At 38.4% G+C, this 22,423-nt stretch overlaps 2 protein-coding genes across 10 annotated transcripts; one reads left to right on the top strand and one right to left on the bottom strand.

Annotated features, from left to right (window-relative positions):
* The first annotated feature begins 91 nt into the window (after window positions 1-91).
* On the top strand, window positions 92-18,717 carry Rbcn-3a (rabconnectin-3 alpha). Of its 8 annotated transcripts, none has more exons than XM_071781547.1 (32): window positions 92-569; window positions 1,093-1,290; window positions 1,393-1,546; window positions 1,795-1,893; window positions 2,437-2,649; window positions 2,733-2,868; window positions 3,147-3,344; window positions 3,462-3,640; window positions 3,787-4,002; window positions 4,092-4,245; window positions 4,336-8,963; window positions 9,048-9,368; window positions 9,477-9,575; window positions 9,648-9,839; window positions 9,909-10,139; window positions 10,250-10,387; window positions 10,542-10,774; window positions 10,876-11,057; window positions 11,146-11,512; window positions 11,591-11,824; window positions 11,914-12,166; window positions 12,258-12,462; window positions 12,542-12,809; window positions 12,953-13,126; window positions 13,199-13,297; window positions 14,726-14,812; window positions 15,888-15,948; window positions 16,069-16,277; window positions 16,373-16,517; window positions 16,645-16,862; window positions 16,958-17,041; window positions 17,115-18,717. In XM_071781547.1, the coding sequence occupies exons 1-32, from the start codon at window positions 483-485 to the stop codon at window positions 17,229-17,231; spliced, it is 10,179 nt and encodes a 3,392-aa protein (XP_071637648.1). In that variant the 5' UTR covers window positions 92-482; the 3' UTR covers window positions 17,232-18,717. The 8 variants fall into 8 exon arrangements, with proteins under 8 accessions (XP_071637648.1, XP_071637649.1, XP_071637655.1 ...); XM_071781546.1 differs by having other exon boundaries at window positions 93-569; window positions 9,906-10,139; XM_071781551.1 differs by lacking the exon at window positions 1,795-1,893 and having other exon boundaries at window positions 93-569.
* Window positions 18,718-19,276: 559 nt separating this feature from the next.
* Asnrs (asparagine--tRNA ligase) lies at window positions 19,277-22,398 on the bottom strand. Of its 2 annotated transcripts, none has more exons than XM_071781580.1 (10): window positions 22,227-22,398; window positions 21,937-22,008; window positions 21,277-21,684; window positions 21,035-21,192; window positions 20,802-20,945; window positions 20,547-20,695; window positions 20,347-20,475; window positions 19,999-20,248; window positions 19,661-19,924; window positions 19,277-19,581 (listed from the first exon to the last, which is right to left on the bottom strand). In XM_071781580.1, the coding sequence occupies exons 2-10, from the start codon at window positions 21,959-21,961 to the stop codon at window positions 19,450-19,452; spliced, it is 1,659 nt and encodes a 552-aa protein (XP_071637681.1). In that variant the 5' UTR covers window positions 21,962-22,008; window positions 22,227-22,398; the 3' UTR covers window positions 19,277-19,449. The 2 variants fall into 2 exon arrangements, with proteins under 2 accessions (XP_071637681.1, XP_071637682.1); XM_071781581.1 differs by having other exon boundaries at window positions 22,235-22,397.
* Window positions 22,399-22,423: the final 25 nt, after the last annotated feature.

The following is a 22,423-nucleotide window of genomic DNA, read 5'->3' as shown; positions in this document are numbered from 1 at the left end:
TCGGTGCGTGCGTGCGCTCCGGAAGCCGCCACCGCCAGCCGCCTTCGTCAGCTTCGCCTTCGGCCTTCCTCGTTGGTCGGTCGGCCAGTCAGCCATCCGCATTCCGCACGGCACGGCTGTCAGCGCCAGCGCCAGCGCCAGCGCCAGGGAGAGTGGAGAGTGGCGACCTTACGCGACGATGTCGCTCGTGTAGATGTGGACTATTGTGGACGTCGATTTAAAGATGGCCGCGCGGTGGCCGCCCGATCATTGTGTCGCGTCGATCTGAAGGCGCGTGACGCGTCCTGCGGGAGTGTTCGGGGATCGCGGAGCCTCAGCCCGACGAGGCCGGACCGCCGGAGTCGCCGGACGTCGTCGTCGACGCGGGCATCCTCGGATACGGGTTTCGATAAAGCGAACGCGAGAACGGGAACGGCGCGGCGGCTCGCGGCCGCCGGACGATGATCTAACGTCTCGCGTGTGTGTGCGACGCGTGCGGTACCATGAATTGTCATCAGATACTGAGCGGTGCCTGTAATGCGGGCGATCGCTGCTACGCGGTCGGCTCCGTCGAGGGAATATCCTTCACCGTAAGTGCCGTAATAAAACTCCTCCGGTGACGGTCGGCGCGTCCTTGGCGATCGGCCAGCCTCGCGGCCGGAATTTCGTATGTGATTTGATTGTGATCGCAAAAGTCAATACGCACTCTCTCGCATTATGGAAGTCAGCTGATCGAATGACGCTTTGATTAGGCGTGCGAACGTGGGCCGTTCACGTCCCACGAGTTCTTCACGGTTTTTTTGCGCGAACGACGGAAAACGTATACTACTTTTTGTCATCCTACATGTCGTATCTGATATATTTTCTTATGCGTTGTGGATTAAAATATTGATCTTTCGTGCTAGTGTTTCGCAATTAACTGTCGAGTTGTTAAAAAACTTGACTTTTTTATGGAAAATAGTATATAAAGTGATAATAGGTCATATTATAGATAGATGGAAAGATAGAATCGAGATTTGATAAGATAAGAGTGTGATAACGAGTAAAACTATTTGAAAACATGGAGTTGAAAAGTACTTGATAGATTAACTATGGTCTATGCGTTCCATTCAGGCGTACGCAGCTGGCTGCAATATTGTGATTTTGGCCAATAATTTCGAACGAGTTCAAATAATTCCTGGAGCTGTGCACAATTACATCAGGATCAGCTGTCTGGACTGTAGTACAGATACGGGAAAAATAGCTGCAGCCTATGAAAACCAAGTCTGCATTTTCGAGCCAACGCCGCTTATACACAGCACCTGTTCACATGTATGTATCAGCGCTTCTCCCCGTTTTTACAGTTTTAGATGCGTATTTAAGAACGTGTTTAAAAAGATTTTTACTAAATTTTTTCTAAATGTTCTGTTATAGCAATTAGAATACAGATGGGTTCAAACAGGAAGTCTGCAAACAGAATCGAATATTACTTCTTTATCATGGAATTTAGAAGGGACAAGATTGTTAACAGGCGGCGAACTGTTACAATTATGGCATCAAAACATCATGCCATTTCAAGAAGAGCACTGTAAGTTTAATCTCATAGTTTTTTTTATTTTAATAAAATGATATTTTAAAATGAATTGATATTTTAAGTGAATCTTGTATAACAATGGGAAATTATTTTTAAATTGTACTAAAATATACCGATATTTTATGATGAGATATTCCATTTGCGTGACATAAGATAAATGTTTTTTCTCTCTTATGAGTATTTAATACTTGATTAAAATTTCAAAGTCTTAGAATTATCGTATTTTTCATTACTTGATACAGCAATATTACCTACTGCTACAAAGCCGAAAACATTACAAACGGAAGAAGTCAGCACGGCCGGAAATAATCATAATGTTACAGCAAATACTTCTCAGGATCGTGAGTTCATTCTTTTCAAGAATGGACGTTTAATGTTGATGTCACTTGCATGTTAAAGTTAACATATCACAGCTTTATTAACGCACTGCATTTGTAATTGTGGTGAACCATCACCTGCATATCTCATCCAGTCAGAATGAGTTAGAGAGTCGAAACAAATGCAATTGAATGAATTTAACAAAATTATTTTTGTGACTGATGCTATTGCAAATCTTGATTGAAATTTTGATTTTGTTATATATACATATAAAATTGCAAACAGATAAAAATTGATAATTGTGATATGATTTAAAAACGCTTTAAAAACGCTCCTTATGCTTGTCACATTGAACATCTAGATATTGCACGATATGAGCACGCATTATTATTATAAAGTTATTACAAATAATTATAATTTTATACAAATGATTAAGATATCATTTTTTATATTATGAAGATGCTATTAAATATGGAGCTTTTTTTATTTGAGTTCCAGATATGTATATTTTATTGTGTCCAGAAACAATTTTACTACATTGTTAAAACAAATTTATTTTTTAACAGCTGGTACGGTGACGTTCTCAATTGGAGGGGAAGCTGAGAGTCCTGGGCCTGGGGATACATCTATTCCAAATGATCCAGGCGGTTGGAATTGTGTATGGAAGTGTCGTACGGCTACACCAGTTCATCTTATGAGTTTTAGTCCCGACGGCACTCTGTTTGCAACAACAGGAATGAATGATAGATTGGTCAAAATATGGTTCGAAAACAAACAATGTACGTAATTTTACTAAATTATTTAACTGATGGTCTTTCTACAAACAGTTTCTACAAACTATGGATTTATTTTTCGTTTCTAGTATTTCCAGCAAGAAGCATAGATCATACAAGTTTTGCACAGTCCGTGGGTAGTGACAACTTTAGTTTTGTTTATGTCGCACATCCGCGCGCTGTAACGCATCTATCTTGGCGCAAGACAAGTAAATATATGCCAAAGTAAGTAAACCGATAGCGGAATCAAATAATAACTGATATTATTTGTGAAACATAACAAGATACCATTCTATTCGAAAAATATTGTTTTTTTTTACACACTAACATTTACACAAATAAGAAAAGAACCGTAATGATTCTTTATATAATAACATATAATAAATATACTATTCATGCTTCTGCGAAAGAGGATTCTGCAGCAAAAATATTAATATATATTAAACAATATACGCAAATGATATTTGCTTTTAATAATCGTCTTTTCTTTTGTCACAAATTAGAGGCTCTGTATCCAATATGTTGGTCACATCGTGTCGTGATAATATTTGTCGAGTGTGGGCAGAAACGATACCACCTGAAATCGAAGGCTTAGCTAATATGAGTCAGTTTGAAGGCTCCGATAGGCATGGTCATCATGGCAAACATCGTCATCATAATATGCACAAACATCGATTTATGCAACGACTGAAACATATGAAGTACGAAGAACATAATATTTTTTATTCATTATTTTAAAGCATAAAGAAAGCTCTATTTTTACGATGCTTTTAAAATTTTTAAATAAGGTGATGATACATAAAGCTTTCTGTTTATAGAACATGTTTTCATATTCGGCGACATGCTAAGCAGCAACATCAAGCTGGCCATACAGCACCGACTTTACCAACGCTTCCATCTACATATTCTGTACACGATTTTCATAATAGTTATCAAACTTCTGGTCATTACCCAGGAATGCATTTCCACTTGGCAGCCAGTATCAACGCAGAAACTGGTATAGTATTAATGTTTATTATGCAATAGATAAAGTAGGATAAAAATTATTTTATTTTATTTTATTTTTTTACTTTAGTATTATATTCTTCTAAAATTATTGAAATATTGGTAATCGTCAGTGGATAGTATACGTTCATGTTATAGATATACCACTAGTACCAAGCCTAATTACTGGAGATCCCGAAAGAGAACCGAATTTTATTCTACACTGGCTAAATAACAAAGAAATGCACTTTACCATGCAAGCCGAAAACATACTGCAAGAGTTAACTCGTAAAGTAGTGGAGAAAGAGGAAGGTTTACAACATCAACAAGAAGCTGAACATGTGGAACATGATTCTGAGGATGAATGTACACCAAGTATGCATTTAATTTACTCTATTGCGTATTTTATTGAAGATTGTTGAAACGAAAGATGTAATTACTCTAATACTAAATGTTACTTTTAGAAAAAGGAGTTCGGCTGCAAACAGCTCAGAAGCCAGTAGTCGGTGGCCGGTCAATGAGTCAAGAAGAGCACAGTAGTGACGAACATCATACTGCACATACTACCTCATCTCACCACAGTTTAGCACACAGTGTGCACTCTCATCCCAGTCTTAGGTAAATTTTCAAAATTTCTCTTTTGTTAATTATATCAATACATTGTATAAAATACTATTTTATTAAAAACAAAAATAAAACATGTTACAGCAATACAACCTCCATTAATTCTATAGCGACGGATGCAACATCTACGATGAACCACGCGCCAGATTCGTTGGACACAAAGATAGAAACGTTGCTACGTGACTGGCACCACAATCCAGATTTGCTGTTTTCGATACATCCGATAGACGGAAGTTTCTTGATTTGGCATATTGAATGGTTGGACGAATATCATCCTGGGTCTTTTCGACAGGCACAAATTTCATTTTCCACTCGTATTCCGAACGCATTTCCGCTCGGCGACGCGTCGACAATGAGTCACAATGTATCAATGTACTCTCATAATACTGGTGGACCCTTATTGAATATTCGTGAAGTTGCAAAATCCTCGACTAAAACAAGCGATCCTAGTGAAGTCGCGACTCCCTTACCTAGTCTCATAGAACAAGATGAAGAGCAATCTACCTTGACCTCAAAAGCAGGTCAAGAACTACTGAAAAATATGGAAAATACGAATGATCAAAATCAAACAAAAACGGAAACTAACGCGTTGGAAAATAATAAAAATGGGCAAGACGCGGATCTGTTGGCCCACCCTAGTCCGATTGTTTCTATGGTATCAAAGCACTCGAATGGTACTTTGAATTTATGGCAATTAACGTTTGCAGACAAAACGAAATTTTCACAGGTGTTGAGCATAGGGCATGCATGTAGAGCTTCCGGACATCGCTTCCGTGTAAACGACATTACTTGCCATCCTGTCTTACCTCTACTTGTAACAACCTCTCATCATAATATACCTGAGTTTTCTGGTACTCAATCAACGGAATCCAACGAAAACCTCGGCATTAAACACGATTCCTGTAAAGATAAGGATATCATGTCACCTACTGGATTTTGCAGCGAATTGATATTATGGCGCGTAGATGCCGTGGGGCCTCTGTCCAAGAGCGGTGGAGTTTCTGAATTGGCGCGTATCAATTCGCCCGAGATATCGGCGTTTAGTAATGTAGCCTGGATCCCGACATTATTGCCAAGCACAACACTGGGCAATTTATCCAATTCTCCCAGTGCCTGCTTCGTAGCTAGTGACGGAGAATGTTTGCGGGTTTATCAAGCTGTCATTGACGCTAGAACGTTACTAGCCGAAGTGTCGATCAGCGAGAGAAGAAGCAGGATGATGGATTCCATGGCCAGTCTCTCGACGGATATGTCATCGGATGATGGCGTCAGGCACTCCATTCACGACAGGATAAAAATAGTATCTCAACAATCGACCGCGAGACCAGGATGCGTTATACAGCTCGACGCTATTGCTGACGCTACTCACGATTGGCAGAACACGCAGTTCCTCCATGTCTTTCAAGAGCAATTAATCACGGGCGAGAGAAGCGACGAGAAGCAGCCTGGTATTGACACATCGGCCAATGATCTGGGACTCATGGAGTCCACGTTGGACGCTATGGTAGATCTGCAACAATCGACAATCTTCGAAGAGCCATTCTACATAGTGGTTCTTGAGCGTACGCAGCAGGGCACCACTGTGCATATGTGGCGATTGGTAATAGCATCGCAACCAGAAACTACCGGTTTGTCAGGCTCGATGATGTATGTGCCAGATTCTCATTTGGTTCAGGATGAAGACGATGAGGGAACGCCTGGTAGATTGAGCCACGCGGAAGGTAGACGCTCACGCAGACCCAGTCAAACCGGTGGCCGGAGTCGTCGCGAGAGTCAGGGTGATCTGGACTCGACGTTCTTGCCTCGTCGCCATCAAAACAGCCACGTCCTCATTACCACCACGAAAGTCTGCACGCAGGAATTGCCGTTGCCCGACGGTGTGGAGGTGATTCACGCCGCTCCCGCCGCGGGACATTTAAGTAGCTCCTCAATATATCCCGCCTGCTTTGCGCCATATATCATTGTGACGGCGTGCAGCGACAGCACTGTACGATTTTGGAAATGCAAAGTGACGAAGAGGCCGGACGAAAAGCTGGATTACGAATGGTGCGAGTGGGAGATGACCAGAAAAGACCAGGAATCCACTATTGATATCACCGGTCAGCCGTTGAACATAAGCGCGGCTTACAGCGGACGCATCGCTTGCGCCTATAAGTACGGAAAATCGTTTACGCGTCCGACGAAGAGCGATCCGGATTCGCGCTACGTGAATCTTTGTGTCGCTATATATGAATGCGAAAGCACAGGTGGCAGCGAATGGATCTTGGAAGACACGATTCATCTGAAGAATATTCATCTACCACGAATAGCGGTGGATCAGCACTTAGACCTTAGCTATTTGTACGACAGTAGATTCTTGCAGAAGAAGCAACGGCTTACTCAGGTGTTGCAGACCCTCAGTCACGAAGATATAAGATCCTCGAGAAACGGAGAGAATGGCGATTCCACGAAAGCTGGCCTGCTGGCGGTCCCGTCGTTCAGTACCCTGCAGTCTTTGCGGAAATCGATCATAGAGAATGGTAACACATGCCCGCTCACGCAGAAGCATCTGGTGCAACTCGACTGGGTATCTAAAGAGGACGGCTCGCATATTCTGACTGTGGGCGTCGGTTCCAAGATTATGCTATTCACTCCAGTGTGTTCGGATCTGGCGCAAGCTAACATGAAAGCAATGAAGGAATCCCAGAGTAATAACAGGCCGATATTGAGAAAGACTTCGTCACTGGCTCAGCCGCAATTCGTTGACGAGATCCGATGGATGAAATTGCGCAAAATCGAGCTGACGACGGCAGATGGTCTACCGCCACTACCCATGCAAATATCCTGGGTGCGAGACGGCATTCTGGTTGTCGGCATGGATTCCGAGATGCATGTGTACTCACAGTGGAAACCAAATCCGAAGAACGATTGTTTCCATTCGAATCTGCAGCATCAGGAGTCCGACGAGTTCCAAGCGAGTCGAAACTTGCGCGATGAGGATCTACGCACATTGGCGCACGAGACGTCCCAGAGACGACTGGCAAACGTGTCTTCCATGCCACATTTGTCGCGCGTTAGTAGTATCAATTTGACAATGCTGGATGCCAAGAAGAAGCGCGGTATACAGAACGAGAACTTGAGTTTCGACTACATGCCGGATTACGGATTGTTCGAAGCGTCGAGGATAGCCTGTCCGGTTTTACCGCAGTATCATCCTAAGCAGCTGATGGAACTATTAAATTCGGGTAAGATCAGATGGGTGAAGGCTATACTGGCGCATCTCGTCCGATGTATAGGTAGTTCCTGCAACTTGCGGGCCGACGACGAGAGTCTGGTGAAGCAGCGCGGTTGGTCCCGATCGAGAACGATGTCGGTGAGTTACATGGGTACAACATCGCCGCTGGAACCGAGAGGTTCGACTACGCAGATACCGGAGGAATTGACGCTGGATTACGCGGAGATTACATCCATCTCTCCACTCCCGTTATGGACTTTGTTGATGGCCGACAAAGAAACGAATTTACCGCATCAGCAGAACGAGGACAAGCACGATTACAACAAGCTATTCGACAGCAACTTGGATGAAGGAGAATCGTTGGACGATATGTTGGACGAAGATTATGAACGTTCGCGGCAAAAGGATAGACGATCCTCAGTGCCGGAGAGACAAGGAATATCTCACTTCGGTCCCAGACAAGGCAGACTGTTGTCGCGTCTCTTGACTCACACTCATCTCCCGGGACTCTCCAGTCTCGACCAAATGCATCTACTCGCCTTAGCGGATACCGTGTCTACGTGTAATGTCGATTTCGCGGAAAGATTCGCAATCGACGCGGCAAAGAACGCAATCGCCAAGGAGAATCTAACAGGCATTCCGGACGGCGAAACTGTGTCTACCGATTCGCTGGACGACTGCGGCCTCAGATTCCTCTTAGCAATGAAACATTACAATTATCTGATACGCTGCTTACCGTTGGCACAAAGAGCGCAATTCCAGAAGCAGGGTGTCGCGTCGAATAACCTCGTGTGGGCGTTTCATTCTGAATCCGAGGAGGAATTGTTGGGATTAATTCCGTCTTATGCCAAAGGTCAACCAAAGTGGTCTGTGCTGAAGGAACTTGGCGTAGGTTGGTGGATTAGGAGCAATACGGTGCTGAAGAAATGCATAGATAAAATAGCGAAGGCTGCGTTCCAGGATAAGCAAGATCCTTTAGACGCGGCTATCTATTACTTAGCAATGAAAAAGAAAAATCTAGTGTGGGGTCTATTTAGGAATAAGCGAGACGAACGAATGACTGCCTTCTTCTCGAATAATTTCGCCGAGAATCGATGGAGAAAAGCGGCTCTGAAGAACGCTTTCGCTCTGCTTGGAAAGCAACGATTCGACCATGCGGCCGCGTTCTTTTTACTTGCTGGAGCTTTGAAGGATGCCATCGATGTATGCTTGAATAAACTGAACGATATCCAACTCGCGATGGTGATAGTTAGACTCTACGAGAATGATACGTCATCTCCTAATATGAGAAGATTATTGTACGAAGAAATCCTAGGTTGCGATAAAGATGGACAAAATCAAGATATGAGCAGAGCGCATCCTGATCCATTCTTGCGTAGCATGGCTCTGTGGATCTTGAAGGATCATTCTGGCTCTCTCAATACTTTGCTTTTGACCAACGTCGGTCATATGCATCCGCAGTATGACGATGAATCTGATAAGCCAGAAGGAACAACAGGTAAATAATATTGATGTACTTTGTGCATTACGTACATAAATTAACTCCTAGAATAAACGTTTTATCCTTTAACTTTTATTTTAGCAAACCCAAACGTTTTCAATTTCTACGTTTATCTTCGTACACATCCGTTATTAATCAGACAGTATATCGCGTCCACCGCGCAAGATAAGAAGAAAGGACACTCCGTAGTAATTTCGGGATTCAGTTATGGCACAGAGACAAAGAGACCAGATCAACCAGATAAACAGTTATTGTTAGAGGATAGTATTACACCATTGGAGAGACAACTGTATTTCACAACGGCACACGCACACTTTAAAGCTGGTTGTCCAGCTCTCGCTCTTGAAGTTTTATCTAAATTACCTAATAAAGTTATGGAAACAAATGGCGAAGATTCACCAAGTAAGTAATACATATATTTATACATTAATTGACAATCTCTGTAAATTCTAAATTGGAAATATTACGATCTGTCTATCCTATATATAATATCTTTCTATTCTATAATAGGCTTATTGAACAGTCCAAGTAAGGCCAGAGCTCAAGATGCTCAAATAGATACCGGTATTATTAATTGGGGAAATGAGTCGAATGCAGTAAACAATAAAGGTATGTAGAGCTATCATTATTTTAAGTAAAATGTATTAAGAATATATGAAGTTAACCAAGTATCGCTTTTAGATGCCGATGTAGATTGGGGTACGCCATCATTTGATTGGTCTCAAAGTAGCAACCGCGTGAAAGGAGATAAATTAGAATTAAACTGGGATGATGATGAGACGGGTGAAGCTGAGGACGCTGATAGTCCTCCCATGAGTATGAAACTTGACAAGAAAGAACAGGATAACTCGCATAAATCAGAAACTGATAACAGTAAGACTCCTTTTTTTCTTGTGAACTAATTCTTACACAATTTTACTATTAATGAAAATATTTTAGAAGACGTAGCAAAATCAGCTGGACAATTGGATATTATGGCGCAACAATTGAAATTTGTGGCATGCTTGAAAATCTTAATGGAAGAACTGTCCACGTTAGCGACAGGTTTTGAAGTAGACGGAGGTCAGCTACGATATCAACTATATGTATGGTTGGAACGAGAAGTAGACGCATTAAGACAACTTTGTAGCTACAGCACAAATGCAGACGGAGACATGAACAACGCAGCAGAATGTAAATCTTTTTTTATTTTACATAAACATATGAATAACATAGTAATAATTTCTTAAAAATTATGGATTAATAAAAATCGATAGTGATGCTAATAGAAGAATAATTTTTAGATGAAGGCGGCATGGTCGATGACGTGCCACCATATAAACCTGGCGAGCAGCCAACGTTACATCAAATACTGGTAGCGGAGAAGTTAGATTTTGAGGCTAAAGTACAGAGAGCTGCAAAGAGGAAGAAATGGTTGAAAGGTTGATTAATTTTATCTCAATGTTATATAATTGTTATATAAACATTCTAATTTCAGAAATTATTGTATTTAACAAACTTTTCGCAAATTTAATATTTTAACTTTTAAAAGACAGTCTATAAAAACAGAATCTATTAGCATCGTGTTATTTTCAGCTAACGAGACATTGTTGAGGACATTGTTATCGTATTGTTCATTGCACGGTGCATCGGGTGGCGGTTTAGCGTCAGTAAGAATGGAATTGGTACTCTTGCTACAGGAATTGCAACAAGAAAAGACTCAACAACAATTGCTCAGTCCTCTTCCTTTCCCCACTACACTACCTCTGTTAAGCGCCAGCGTCGCTTGCAACAAGACTGTCGTTGCTGATCCAGTTCGACATCTGCAGGTTCGTGAAAATTTTCTTTTATTCTTTTAATCTAAAAAATTTCTTATTCTCCTTTATTCCTTTTGTATTGATATACAATATCGTATCATTGTTTTTTGCAGTCTCTCGCACATGATATGCTGCAGACCTTAGTAGAGCTACGCAATCCACCGATGCCTAACAGAAATACGCATTATTGCGAAGTATTCATCATGAGAGATTTAGCGGTAGCACTTAGCGCCTGTATTTATCAATCACTTTGCGATTCGGACACGTTCGTTATGAAACATCATCAGCCAGATAGGTAAGTTATTATGTTTATATTGTAATTGAATCAATTAAATGTTATACAGGATGTCCCTGATTATACATATATATTGATTATCTTTCAGTTTCCCGGTAGTCGCTGAGGTAGAAACGACGGGTGGTCATTTAGTAGCCTCAAACAGATATCATCGACGATATTCGACGGATGATGGTGTATGCATAACTACCTCACCTGCTAAATGGCCAGGCGTAACAAATTTGCGTGCGTTGTTAGCTCGGGAGAAAGACGAGGACACTCCGAAGCTGAATATTCTGCTCTGCGAAGCTTTCGTGGCGACATATATGAGTCTCTTTATTTACGCCATGTCGAGTTGCGACAGTCACATTTTATACAGACTAGTGGGACAACACTTCGATAACAATACATGGTCATCTCTTTTCGGCGGGGGAGTTAAGAAGCTACTGCGCGTAGCAAGCACGACTAATAATCAGGTACAATTAGTTTTAGTCAGTTCTCCCTTTTTATATTTCGCGAACGTTGCTTTTTATCTTTGTGTTTTTTTTTGTCAGGGCGGTACCACGATTAGTGTCGAGCGGACCGATAGTATGACCAGTGACATTCAAAGTACCGCCAGTGGTATGTGGAATACCATGACGTCGTTGACTAAACAACGTGTCAAGCTGAATATGAAACTATTAGGACAATTTACGGGTCAACAGCCAAATATGAAAGAAGATAAGCCTACATATAGAGAACAGTTTGTTTCGCCGCAAATGAGCATGATCTCCTATTTTCTCATGAAGGTATGGATGAAATAAATATCGAAAGAATTTGTCTACATTATTTTTACCATTATTTTACTGTTATGATTAATTATATAATGCTCTTTCAGCCACGCATAGAGACTGAATATGCTGATGAAATTGATTATGATTCTTCCGATTCTGCGGTATCTGACTTAGATTCTACAGACGATGAGGAAGATGTATTTGACACGGGTTCGAAACCAAAGAGTAAACCAAAGGATAATACAGAGCATAGTAATTCCAATTCGTATAGTTGGAGCGTAATGAGATTAGCAATAGTTAAAATACTGCAAAAACAATTACAAGATTTTATGACTGTTGCCGGTATAGAAATGCAAGGTATGAAATATTTTGTAAATAATATCTTAAGTATATATATATAATATACGATCACAATGATATTAACAAGATAATGCATTTGTTATTCTAGAATTACCTGTAAGTAGCCCGCTAATCCACGGTACTTTGGGCATTGTTGCTCTATGGCAAGAGTCTTTGCGCGAAGAATTGGAATTTAAAGGTCCACCCCCAGCGAATTACATACCGGGCTGTGCACCGGATCCTTCTCCCACGCCTGGAAAACCTGCTATTCATAAATATCGATCGTTATTAGAGAAAGGAAATACACCCTTTAAGTGAGCACATTTTGTTCAGTTAAAAATTAAAAGTCGAAGGAATGAGGGAAATAGAAAAAAAATATTCTCATGATTTCAGTACACGATTGGCATCCGCAGCGCCTACCAATCGTCTGTGGTGTTATTTAGTTAGACAGGAAATGGTTCAGGATATTTTTATTCGCGCAGTATTTGGTAAACGAAGATCCATGTCAACGATACTTGAAAGCAGTCAGTCAGTCGTTGACGGCGTACATCGTGGAACTGGAGAAGATAAGGGTAGTGATAGTGGCACTACAAGCTTACCAGAACCAGTCAGAATCATCCATAAGGAACAAGATAGCATCAGTGCCTTCTGTCTTAATCAGGTACCTGATTTAACTCTTATTTTTCCAGTCATGATAATTACTTTCTAAGGAAACTTGCAAGCAGATTTTTAGATTGCCTTGAGAAGTTTTATTTAGATGTTTGTAACATGTGGTAATATTGTGTGATTGATGGTCGTGTTTAGGTAAACCCAGGTTTAATGGCCCTTGCTACACCTCGGGAAGTACAAGAGATGAACATTTCCCTGCTCCTAGAACTTCCGTCGTGGTTGGAAGATGAATGCGAATTTGATATTATCAACTTGAATAAACAACCTGATCCAGAGCCTGTACCGCCAACCAGTTTCTTAGTTATACAGGTGTGGCTTAACACAATATCTTTATATTCGCACAATAATAAACTGCATATTTTACACACCTATCATTTGCAGACAGCAGCAGATCGTCCTTTGTTAGCGCAGAGTCCTCAGCAAAACAGTCCCCAAACCCACTCAGGTATAGCCAGTCAGAGTGGACGTGGCGCGAGCGTGGTGAGTTTTCTGATTATATCGCAATTTATATAGCAAATAACGTCAAAAGTCGCATTATTATATATATCATAAATTAAGAGATTTTTTCGTAGAAATATTAATGAAATGTCTCTCGATAGAACTTATAATATAATCTTAAATATGATAAGACAAGTTAGAGAAAAAAGATATTTTATATATGCTTTAATATAACATTTTATACATATTTTATAAATATAATTCAAATCTTGTAAATATAACTAAAATTACAATTTATGTAAAGAATTTAATTTTTTTAATTTCTTATCTATATATTTGTGCTACACTTACCGTTTGATATATCACCCTTGAATGCTGAATTTATTTTAATAAGAATAAAATATGAATTTCACTTATCCTCTTTGTTATATTGCATTCATTTATTTGTTATTATATCTCAGAGAGAGAGAGAGAGTAGAGAGAATTTATTTTTGTTTTGAGTGTAACTGTAAATCTCACTATGTATTGTTTAATATGCATATATGTGCGTGGGGTGTAAAAAATGTGCAGTTAATCATTACTATGCAAGAGATTGTATATTTAATGAAGTTAATTAACAATTATATATATTATATATATTAACAATTATATATATTATATATGCTTGACTTATTATAACTGAGGAAATGTTTGCAATATTTCCAAGATTAATATATGAGTTTTAAGTCGCTTACAAGTATTTGTAATAAGAATTTCCTGGCAAAATAAGGGGTTCTAAGGAGGGGTTTTATATAATGAGCTTTTACCTACAACCATTTATGCTGACTTAACTAGGAAGCGTGTTGTCTAGGATATTCTAAGAAACATTATATGTGTACTAAGTTTCTGCATATACATTGTATATTGTTTGACATCACTCCATCTAAGGCGTGTCTCTCGTAATAATATCTTTGTTTTGTCTTTGATACGAAGGTAATATCATTAGGCAATGCTTTGACGCATTGACAGTCAAAACGCTGCGAGTCTAGAAGCAGTATTTTGCACTAAAGGCAAAAAACTATGATTATGAAGAAACCATTTATTGCATGACATATATATATATTAAGACCAAAGTGTGCACTGTTTCACATATCAGGATACGGCTGAATTCAAGGCTTGCTCGTTTTACATGATAAATATTGGAAACAAATTTATCATATCTCTACCTGTCTAAAACTAAATGATTATTTCTCTCTCATCTGATCGAGATCGGATCAATCAAATTCTAAAAAGTAAAACAACTTTCTCGTACGTCACTTTTCTTGAATATAAAGGCAAGAGACATTGCGAGACAAGCCTTGCAAGCCATGAATATGGTGTACTCGGTTAGGGTAGCACAAGTGGTGACGGAGACAATGTTGCTTGTTCAATGCTTACCTAACATCTAACTTGGTCTGCGTCACTGAACTGGCGGCTCATTCGCTCGCTCAGATGAAGGGGATGCCTGCTTTTCCTGGCTCCCACGACCTGCGTTTCTGTCAATTTGTTGCCGATAGGAGCAAACACTTGTTAAAGCCGGTGAGATTTACATCTAACAGACCCTAGTCTATCCTAGTGCAAATTTTCATGTTTAACTTTTTTGGGTAACAAGCAGGTATCTGATTTGTAATATGTTACAGCTCGTAAGTTTATAGCTTGAAATTTTATTGTGAAGACTCGAGATTATCTAAAAAATAAAAATAAAAATCACTGAGATCGTTGAACATTTTTTAACTCTTCATGTATATTACAAGTCAGATATATCTTGAATTTTCAAAGGATCTTACAGTTCAACCGTAAGACCTTTTTAGAAATATTTAGCCATCATTTTGTATAAAAGGTCAACATGCACAGTGCATTGGTTTGTACTTTTCTTTGCTTACATTATCAGCATAACAATTATATGATACGAAGGTTTTATTAAAAGAAAGAATTATTAGCGTATATTCGATTGGCAAATACGGTGTTTCATCTGCTCCTACATTTTCATAAATGTTATATTCATGGATGAAACTCACTGTTCTTATCACAAGTATTACGTTGAACATATTAAATGAACATGATTGAAATATGGATCTAATGCATGTACTATCCAAACTCTTCGACTGATTGTACATATAATTTTTTCACGAATAATCCAATGTATTTAATTTTAAAAATATCACGCTTTTCATACTCTCTCAATACAAGGCTTATAAGACTTGGATGCGTAGAAGTCCATTATACTTCGTCATACAATATGAATCCACATTCGTGTACATGTTCACATGTTAATTCAACGTTTTCAACGCTAACCCGTAGAGATAAACGTTAGAACAGCTAATTTTGCAAGCTAGTGCCGAAAACTAGTTTCAGCCGAATACTAGTTGCAATTGTCTTAAGTGGAAACTCGCTGCAACGTTTGAAACGCATGCTACATGTTTATTATGTGCAACTCTATTAAACCTATTTTGCGTTAACATAACACCCAGACTGCGTTATATCTTAATATTGCTGAATGTGTATTTATGAAGTTACATTTAATTCTGCTGGAATATTACATATATAAATGTACATATTTTTATCTCCAATCTTTTCATTCGCAAATTCAATCGACTGTATTTTATTCTGACAGATCCTGAAGCATAAAATCGATGGAATCAGGAGAATCTCTTCCCATCCGCTTTTACCATTATGTGAGTATATTTGTTGTTCTGTTAAACGCACGAATACAGTAAATTTCTATTCTTCACGACTACGCTGAAATTACGGAAGAGTTTTAACATGTTTGTTATTCTTTTATATGGCGACATCAGACTTAACCGGATCGCAAGATGGTTCTGTATCGTTATGGGAGTGGGGACATCAGACGGCCGTCGCTACTCCAAGAGCACCTGGGACTTTTGCCAAAGTGACCCGCGTGCGATTCTCTCAGCACGGTAACAAGTTCGGCGTGGCTGATTCCGATGGCCAATTGAGTCTATTTCAAGTGGCCTGCCGAGAAGGAACGGCTCGACCATTCTTCGTAAGAATCTTATAATCAGTCTAAAAAACATTGAAAGTATCTCTCGGTACGTCTGAGACGGCTCGCTGTTAACACTATCGATTATGTTGTTTCAGACTTACCAGTGCCACAGTAAAGTGACCTCAGACTTCGTCTTCCTTGGCGCATGCAGTCTTGTAGCTACCGCGGGTCACGGCTCGGAAGGACGGAACGTAGCATTATGGGATACGTTACTTCCGCAAAACAAATCTCTTGTACAAGGTACGAATAATTTGTGCACATCATATATCTAATATGATTTAATTTGTTAACGAATAATCGGATTAATAATCCTTTACTCCTTCCTGTAATTACGGTGTGAATTAACGGTGTGATTGTGTCTCTTCAGGCTTCATGTGTCACGATCAGGGAGCCAGCGCCTTGATTCTGGCACCGCAGCATCAGCTGCTGATCAGCGGCGGCAAGAAAGGCGACATTAATATATTCGACGTACGACAACGGCAACAGAGGCAGAGATTCCAAGCGCACGAATCGGCTATCAAATGTCTGGCGCTCGATCCGCACGAAGAATTTTTCGTTAGTGGGGCAGGTGATGGTGATATTAAGGTAAAACAAGTCGTTACCTCTTCAAACCGCGACTTCTCAATGTGAATTGCCGTGAACTCTTTCCAAACGGTAATGAGCAAACATCTTGTCCACAGATATGGGGTTTGACCGTCCACTCTCTTCTCTACTCGTTTCCTAGTGAACATCCACGGTCTAGTTTCTTCAAAAACATAGGACAGGTACTGTAGCGTTGTGATTATCGATTCGTTTAAATGCGAAACGGAGATATAACGTAATCATTTGTTTTGCCAGGGCGTTACCCAGTTACATGTGGATTCTGCGGGTCGATTGTTTTCGTGTGGAGCAGATGGTTCGATGAAAGTCCGTCAACTGCCAGAACGCGATTGTGTAATACAAACGCTTTATTAGAATTAAAAAAAGGGAAAAAAAGTTGATGAAAAAGAAGCGAATACCGTGTAAGTATATTACGCAAAAAGAACCGATATTTATTGATTATATACATATACATAAATATGAAAGGCGAATCGTTAAAGAAATTCACGCAAATAATTGGATTGCTGTTGTACGATATATCCACTACTTTTACATACGAACCGTGCAGGCGGTGCGGTATCTTTTTGCATGGCTAGTGTGTTGTAACAAGCTTATATATCGGGTGTTACATTTATAAATATATATAGATATCGTTTCATCGAGAGCTACTTTATTGCATAATAAAGTAGTGAATTCCGCACGAATATTGTTGTTGTTGTCCAAAACTGAAGCTCTTATAGTCTAAAGTTAGTATAAACTGTAATCTTAGCGTCTCAAAGTGTTTCCCCGATCTAAGAGAAAACAAAAGAAAAAAGAAAACCAAAGCAGCGAGCAAATACACAAATAACTGTAGCGCCAAAAAGGCTGCGAAGACAGCACTGTATTTTCCCTAAAGTGGATTTCGTACGAAGCAACATATAATAACACTAATCGATCATTCCTTTCTCACATGAAAGTAATATTATACGATTCGATAAATGATATGTAATAATCTTCATGTACCTTCATATTTTAATATGTAATATGTATTTATAAATATTTATTTATAAAGATCAGTTGATGAATTCTATTGTTTATCGGCGGATAATTTAAAGATGATTTAGCCGACTTTTTCATAGCGATTATTGACCATAGTGAAACAAGATGTTTCTTTGTGTTAAATAAGAAACTGCTGTTTCTGTATATTATTTGTTGAAATAGAGACAGTGTGCGCAATGTAAGTTATTGTTCTGTAATATAGTTCGATAAATTAGTTCGAACAGGTCCTCATGTATTCAAGGTACTCCACTCCGATGCTTTTTCGTCATTACTACTATACGATACGATATATTCGTAAGATATGTAAAACACGCCGAGCAATTTTGGATAATGAGTAAAATACAGAGCTTGAAATCTGTGTTGCCTTCTAAACTCTTTCTATCTCTTTATCTTGAAATATACAATATAGTCCTGAGAGAGATAAGTGCAACGCAGCATAATTGCTGCAACGCGTTTATCTTATCGCATATGTATACAGAATTATTTGAAATATATATTATAAATGATGAACAAATGATAGAATGATAGTCTCGAAAATTACTTTTTTCATATCACTTACATTTGTTTTAACAACTTTACAAATATTTCACAGATGTCTAGATAAATGTATTTTCCTCATATCCAGTTTGTTAATATCACGTGAATTGTGATCAAGCACCGTTCGATGTGAACTTGTTTGAAGATGTGTAACGCCATAATTTTTAAATTAGTATTGTTTCCGTCGCTATAAATTTTAGAACTTTTCGCAAGTAATTGTTGCAAATATAGTATGATTCTGTTATATAAACTATGTATACATAAAATTATAAGCTATAACAAAGGATTTATTTTTGTTAAATGCACTTGTTGAATGACACTTTTATCAGTTCATATATACATATACCTATATATATATATATATATATAATAAAGTTAAATTCGCTGTTTGATTTACACACAATGCACTTATATAGATGCTTATTAATCTTTTGCACTTTATTTCAAAAATACAAAATCTTCACCATACGAATAATGCAGAAAGAATAAATAATTTATATTAATCGCCTAATAATTTTAAGCATCTTTCCGTCATGAAACATTATGAAAAAAACTTACTATATAAAAACAAAGCCAATATTTATACAATGCATATACATATGTAATTATGTAATATTTTATGTGAATTTTTATTTGAACCGCTATATACGCAGTCGATGGCATTGTATACTCGATTATACAATAAATATGTGCAAATTATAAGTATTGGAAATATCCAGCCTTTGACAATATATGTATACTATTCGTAATACGGATACTGTGTTATTGTTAGAGAAGATCACACAATAATACATGGTATTTTGCATGATAAGGATGGAGAGAATAATAGATACTCGGAACACAGATACTTGAACATAAATCCTTTATTTAGGTTTTCCATGAGCTCACTTTTTCGTATAGTTACGTAATTATTTTTAATATAACGCAGTATTATAAATTATTATAATATTAGAAAGTGAAACATATCTTTACTGATGTAATCATCGACGTAATATCCATATTCCCATAGAATATTCTTTTATGGGCGACAACGCTCCAAGAAACGCGGATACAAGCACACCTCGCGTATGTGATATCTGTTCAACAGCCAGCACAAAATTCGTTCTAAGCCCAATCCGTAACCGCCATGAGGACAAGATCCATATTTCCGCTGTAAAGTAACGTAAGTAATTATTCGATCTGTAATATTATTCCAATTAAAATTTAGAATTTATCTTCTTCGTATTTACCTGGTCTGTGTACCAGTAGTACGGGGCCGGATCAATGTTTTCACGGCTGTAACCCTCCATCATCTCCTCATAATCCCAGATACGCATCGAACCGCCGACGATTTCACCCACATTCGGTAAAAGTACATCAACAGACTCCGTTAAGCGCCTATCCTCTGTGCAACGTTGCATGTAAAATGACTTAATTTCAGCGGGGAAACGACAAAGCATTATCGGCTCGTTGATAGCATCGGTCATTTTTCTTTCTGGCATTTCTGGAATGTCCTATAAAAGATGATAATAATTATATGTTTTGTCTGAATTTAGATGATAAGAGAGATACATAAACTTATTCATACTTCTCCAAACTCATAAAAACTGCCATCTTCTTTTGTGATATTGTTTTCTCTTAGATATTCAATCGCATCGCTGTAGTTCATTCGCTTGAAAGGCTTCTTGGGTACTTGAAAGTTAGGATTCAATTCTTTGACAAGATGACCATACGGCGATTGTAGAACTCGTTCGACTACGTCGCAAATTAAATCTTCTAGTCGATCAAGTAGATCATCAAATGTGATAAATGCACATTCTGCCTCAATATGCGTGTATCTAAACATTAATTCAATATTTAAAAGTTAATTCCAAAAAGAACAAGTATATACCAACTTCTTTATAATATAAAATAATATTTATATTTATATACGAACTCGGCAAGGTGGCGACGTGTTCTCGATTGCTCTGCCCGATATGATTGGGCAATGCAATATACATCTCCCATGGCTGGAAGGCACGTTTCAAGATATAATTGAGAACTCTGAGTAAGAAAAGCGGTTTCTCTGAAAACAATGCTCAATTAGTTGACTCATAATTGTGTGGTTAATAACTCGGTCTATTTATTTACGCATACCCAAAATAATCTAATTTGAAGAGAGTCGAACCACCCTCTACTTGAGTTTGCACTAAAGTTGGTGGAGTCATTTCATAATAACCACGCTCTTTATAATGGTCTCTGAATGCTTGCATTATTACAGATCTCATAATCAAGATTTTTGATGTCTGAAATTAATAATCAATAATAATGATATAACGAATTTATCTATAAATCCAACAGAAATTATATTCAAAACTCTCTATAAGAGCATTAAAACTTTTTTTATCGTACATTTTCACCTCGAATCATTATATGCCTGTTGTCCAATTGTACATCAGGAAGAGCTTCTTCATTCAATATTGAATCGGCGCCACCAGGAGGCGATGGTCCAACAAGTTTCCAATAATCAACGCACAATTCGTGTCCATCCGGTGCCTGAAATTAAATAATAACATATAAACATACCTTATCCAAATGTGTAGCACATCAATGATTTAATATACGATATAAAATGTCAAATGTACATTTTTCCCTTCAGGAACTGCTTTCAAGACCCCAAACAGTTGAACAGCAGCTTCTGTGGCAAGAGTCAAAGCATTGTATGTTTGACACAGCTTATCAGTTAGTACACACTGCAAAAAGCCTGTTCCATCCCGCAATGTGATGAACATAAGGGCTTTGCCTATAATAGAAATTGTTCATGAGTTTTGGAATTCAATAAATTATCATATTACAAGTATTAGGGAGAAACTTAATTATATCGCACCTTGTCGTCTTAGTCTATGCACCCATCCGTATATTTTGACTCTTTGATCCCTGTGACTAAGAGCTTCTTTTATCTTGATTTGTTTTGCTTCCGGCAGAGTCTTATCCTCTTCTATAACAATCGCTTTAGCCTCTTCAAGATTTTTCAATCTCTTCTCTTCATCCTCCAACAACTTCTTCTCCTTCCCTTCACCCTTATACTGTTCTCTAACCCAAATCTTTTGTATCTTTTTTAACTGCGTCTTTGATGCTGGTTCATATTTCTTGCCACTGTCACGCGAGTCCTGGTAGATAATCGGAAAGGGTTCCTTATTGGCATGACGCATTGCTCTTAGAATAGTTTTAAACGGGTTGACCTCTGAACCATCTCCCGTCTCGTCGTTACCATTCTTGTCTGATGTATAGATACCTTGTAAAATATTTATTGCATTATTACATACATTTTCCATTAAGTAATGTATAACTTCATACTGTCATTTATATTACTATTCTTGGGTGCGTTTTGTAATGCATCTCTTATCCTTGTTTAACATTCAATGAACAACAAGGATAAGTGATTATACGCATTATACGCATCATGCGTGAAACAGAACGCGCCCCTTGTTATCATTCTTTACTGTAGCAGTTATCACTATCATTACATCAGTCTGATGCAACTTACCTGATGATATTACTTCCTTGGACATAGTGGCTGATAAATTTATTTGATGGAAGTATCACTGAATAATATATCCTATAAAAAATATCTTCGTTATTAAATTATAATCTTATTTTACGCTACACCGGTAACCACATGTTAGTGTAAATTTTTAATCACTACAAATATTGCAACAATATTATACACAATATAGTACATTAAATGCTGCACTAAAGCTTTAAATTATAATTTACATATTATTTTGAATTTATTATACAGTATATTTTATAAAGTAAATAAATATTCCAACTTACTCTCTTACTCGGTAAGTACTTTATCCAATAAAAAATGAACAAAATTCAACGTGTCGAACACCTCAAGTGACGTTTAACAAATCACTGGCGGGGCCGCTAGCGAAACGGCAAATAAATACTCTCAATTCTCAAATTGCACGTTCTGCAACAGTGCAACGTGCAACGTTCTGACGCACGTAAAATCAAGCCCTCTGTCG

The sequence above is a fragment of the Temnothorax longispinosus genome, chromosome 6 (genome assembly GCF_030848805.1).
Source record: "Temnothorax longispinosus isolate EJ_2023e chromosome 6, Tlon_JGU_v1, whole genome shotgun sequence".
Taxonomy (NCBI): Eukaryota; Metazoa; Arthropoda; class Insecta; order Hymenoptera; family Formicidae; genus Temnothorax; species Temnothorax longispinosus.
The sequence above is the reverse complement of the archived record's forward strand: the minus strand, read 5'-3'. Positions and strand labels throughout refer to the sequence as shown.

What these genes read in the sequence shown, in the direction of transcription:
- Rbcn-3a (XM_071781546.1), top strand. Translation starts at nt 483, where the DNA reads ATGAATTGTCATCAGATACTGAGCGGTGCCTGTAATGCGGGCGATCGC. An exon ending in TACACAGCACCTGTTCACAT is followed by an intron (nt 1,291 to 1,392) that starts GTATGTATCAGC and finishes GTTCTGTTATAG; the next exon opens with CAATTAGAATACAGATGGGT. An exon ending in ACAAGTAAATATATGCCAAA is followed by an intron (nt 2,869 to 3,146) that starts GTAAGTAAACCG and finishes GTCACAAATTAG; the next exon opens with AGGCTCTGTATCCAATATGT.
- Asnrs (XM_071781580.1), bottom strand. Translation starts at nt 21,961, where the DNA reads ATGTCCAAGGAAGTAATATCATCAG. An exon ending in ACACGTCGCCACCTTGCCGA is followed by an intron (nt 20,249 to 20,346) that starts GTTCGTATATAA and finishes ATTAATGTTTAG; the next exon opens with ATACACGCATATTGAGGCAG. An exon ending in GTTTTTATGAGTTTGGAGAA is followed by an intron (nt 19,925 to 19,998) that starts GTATGAATAAGT and finishes CATCTTTTATAG; the next exon opens with GACATTCCAGAAATGCCAGA.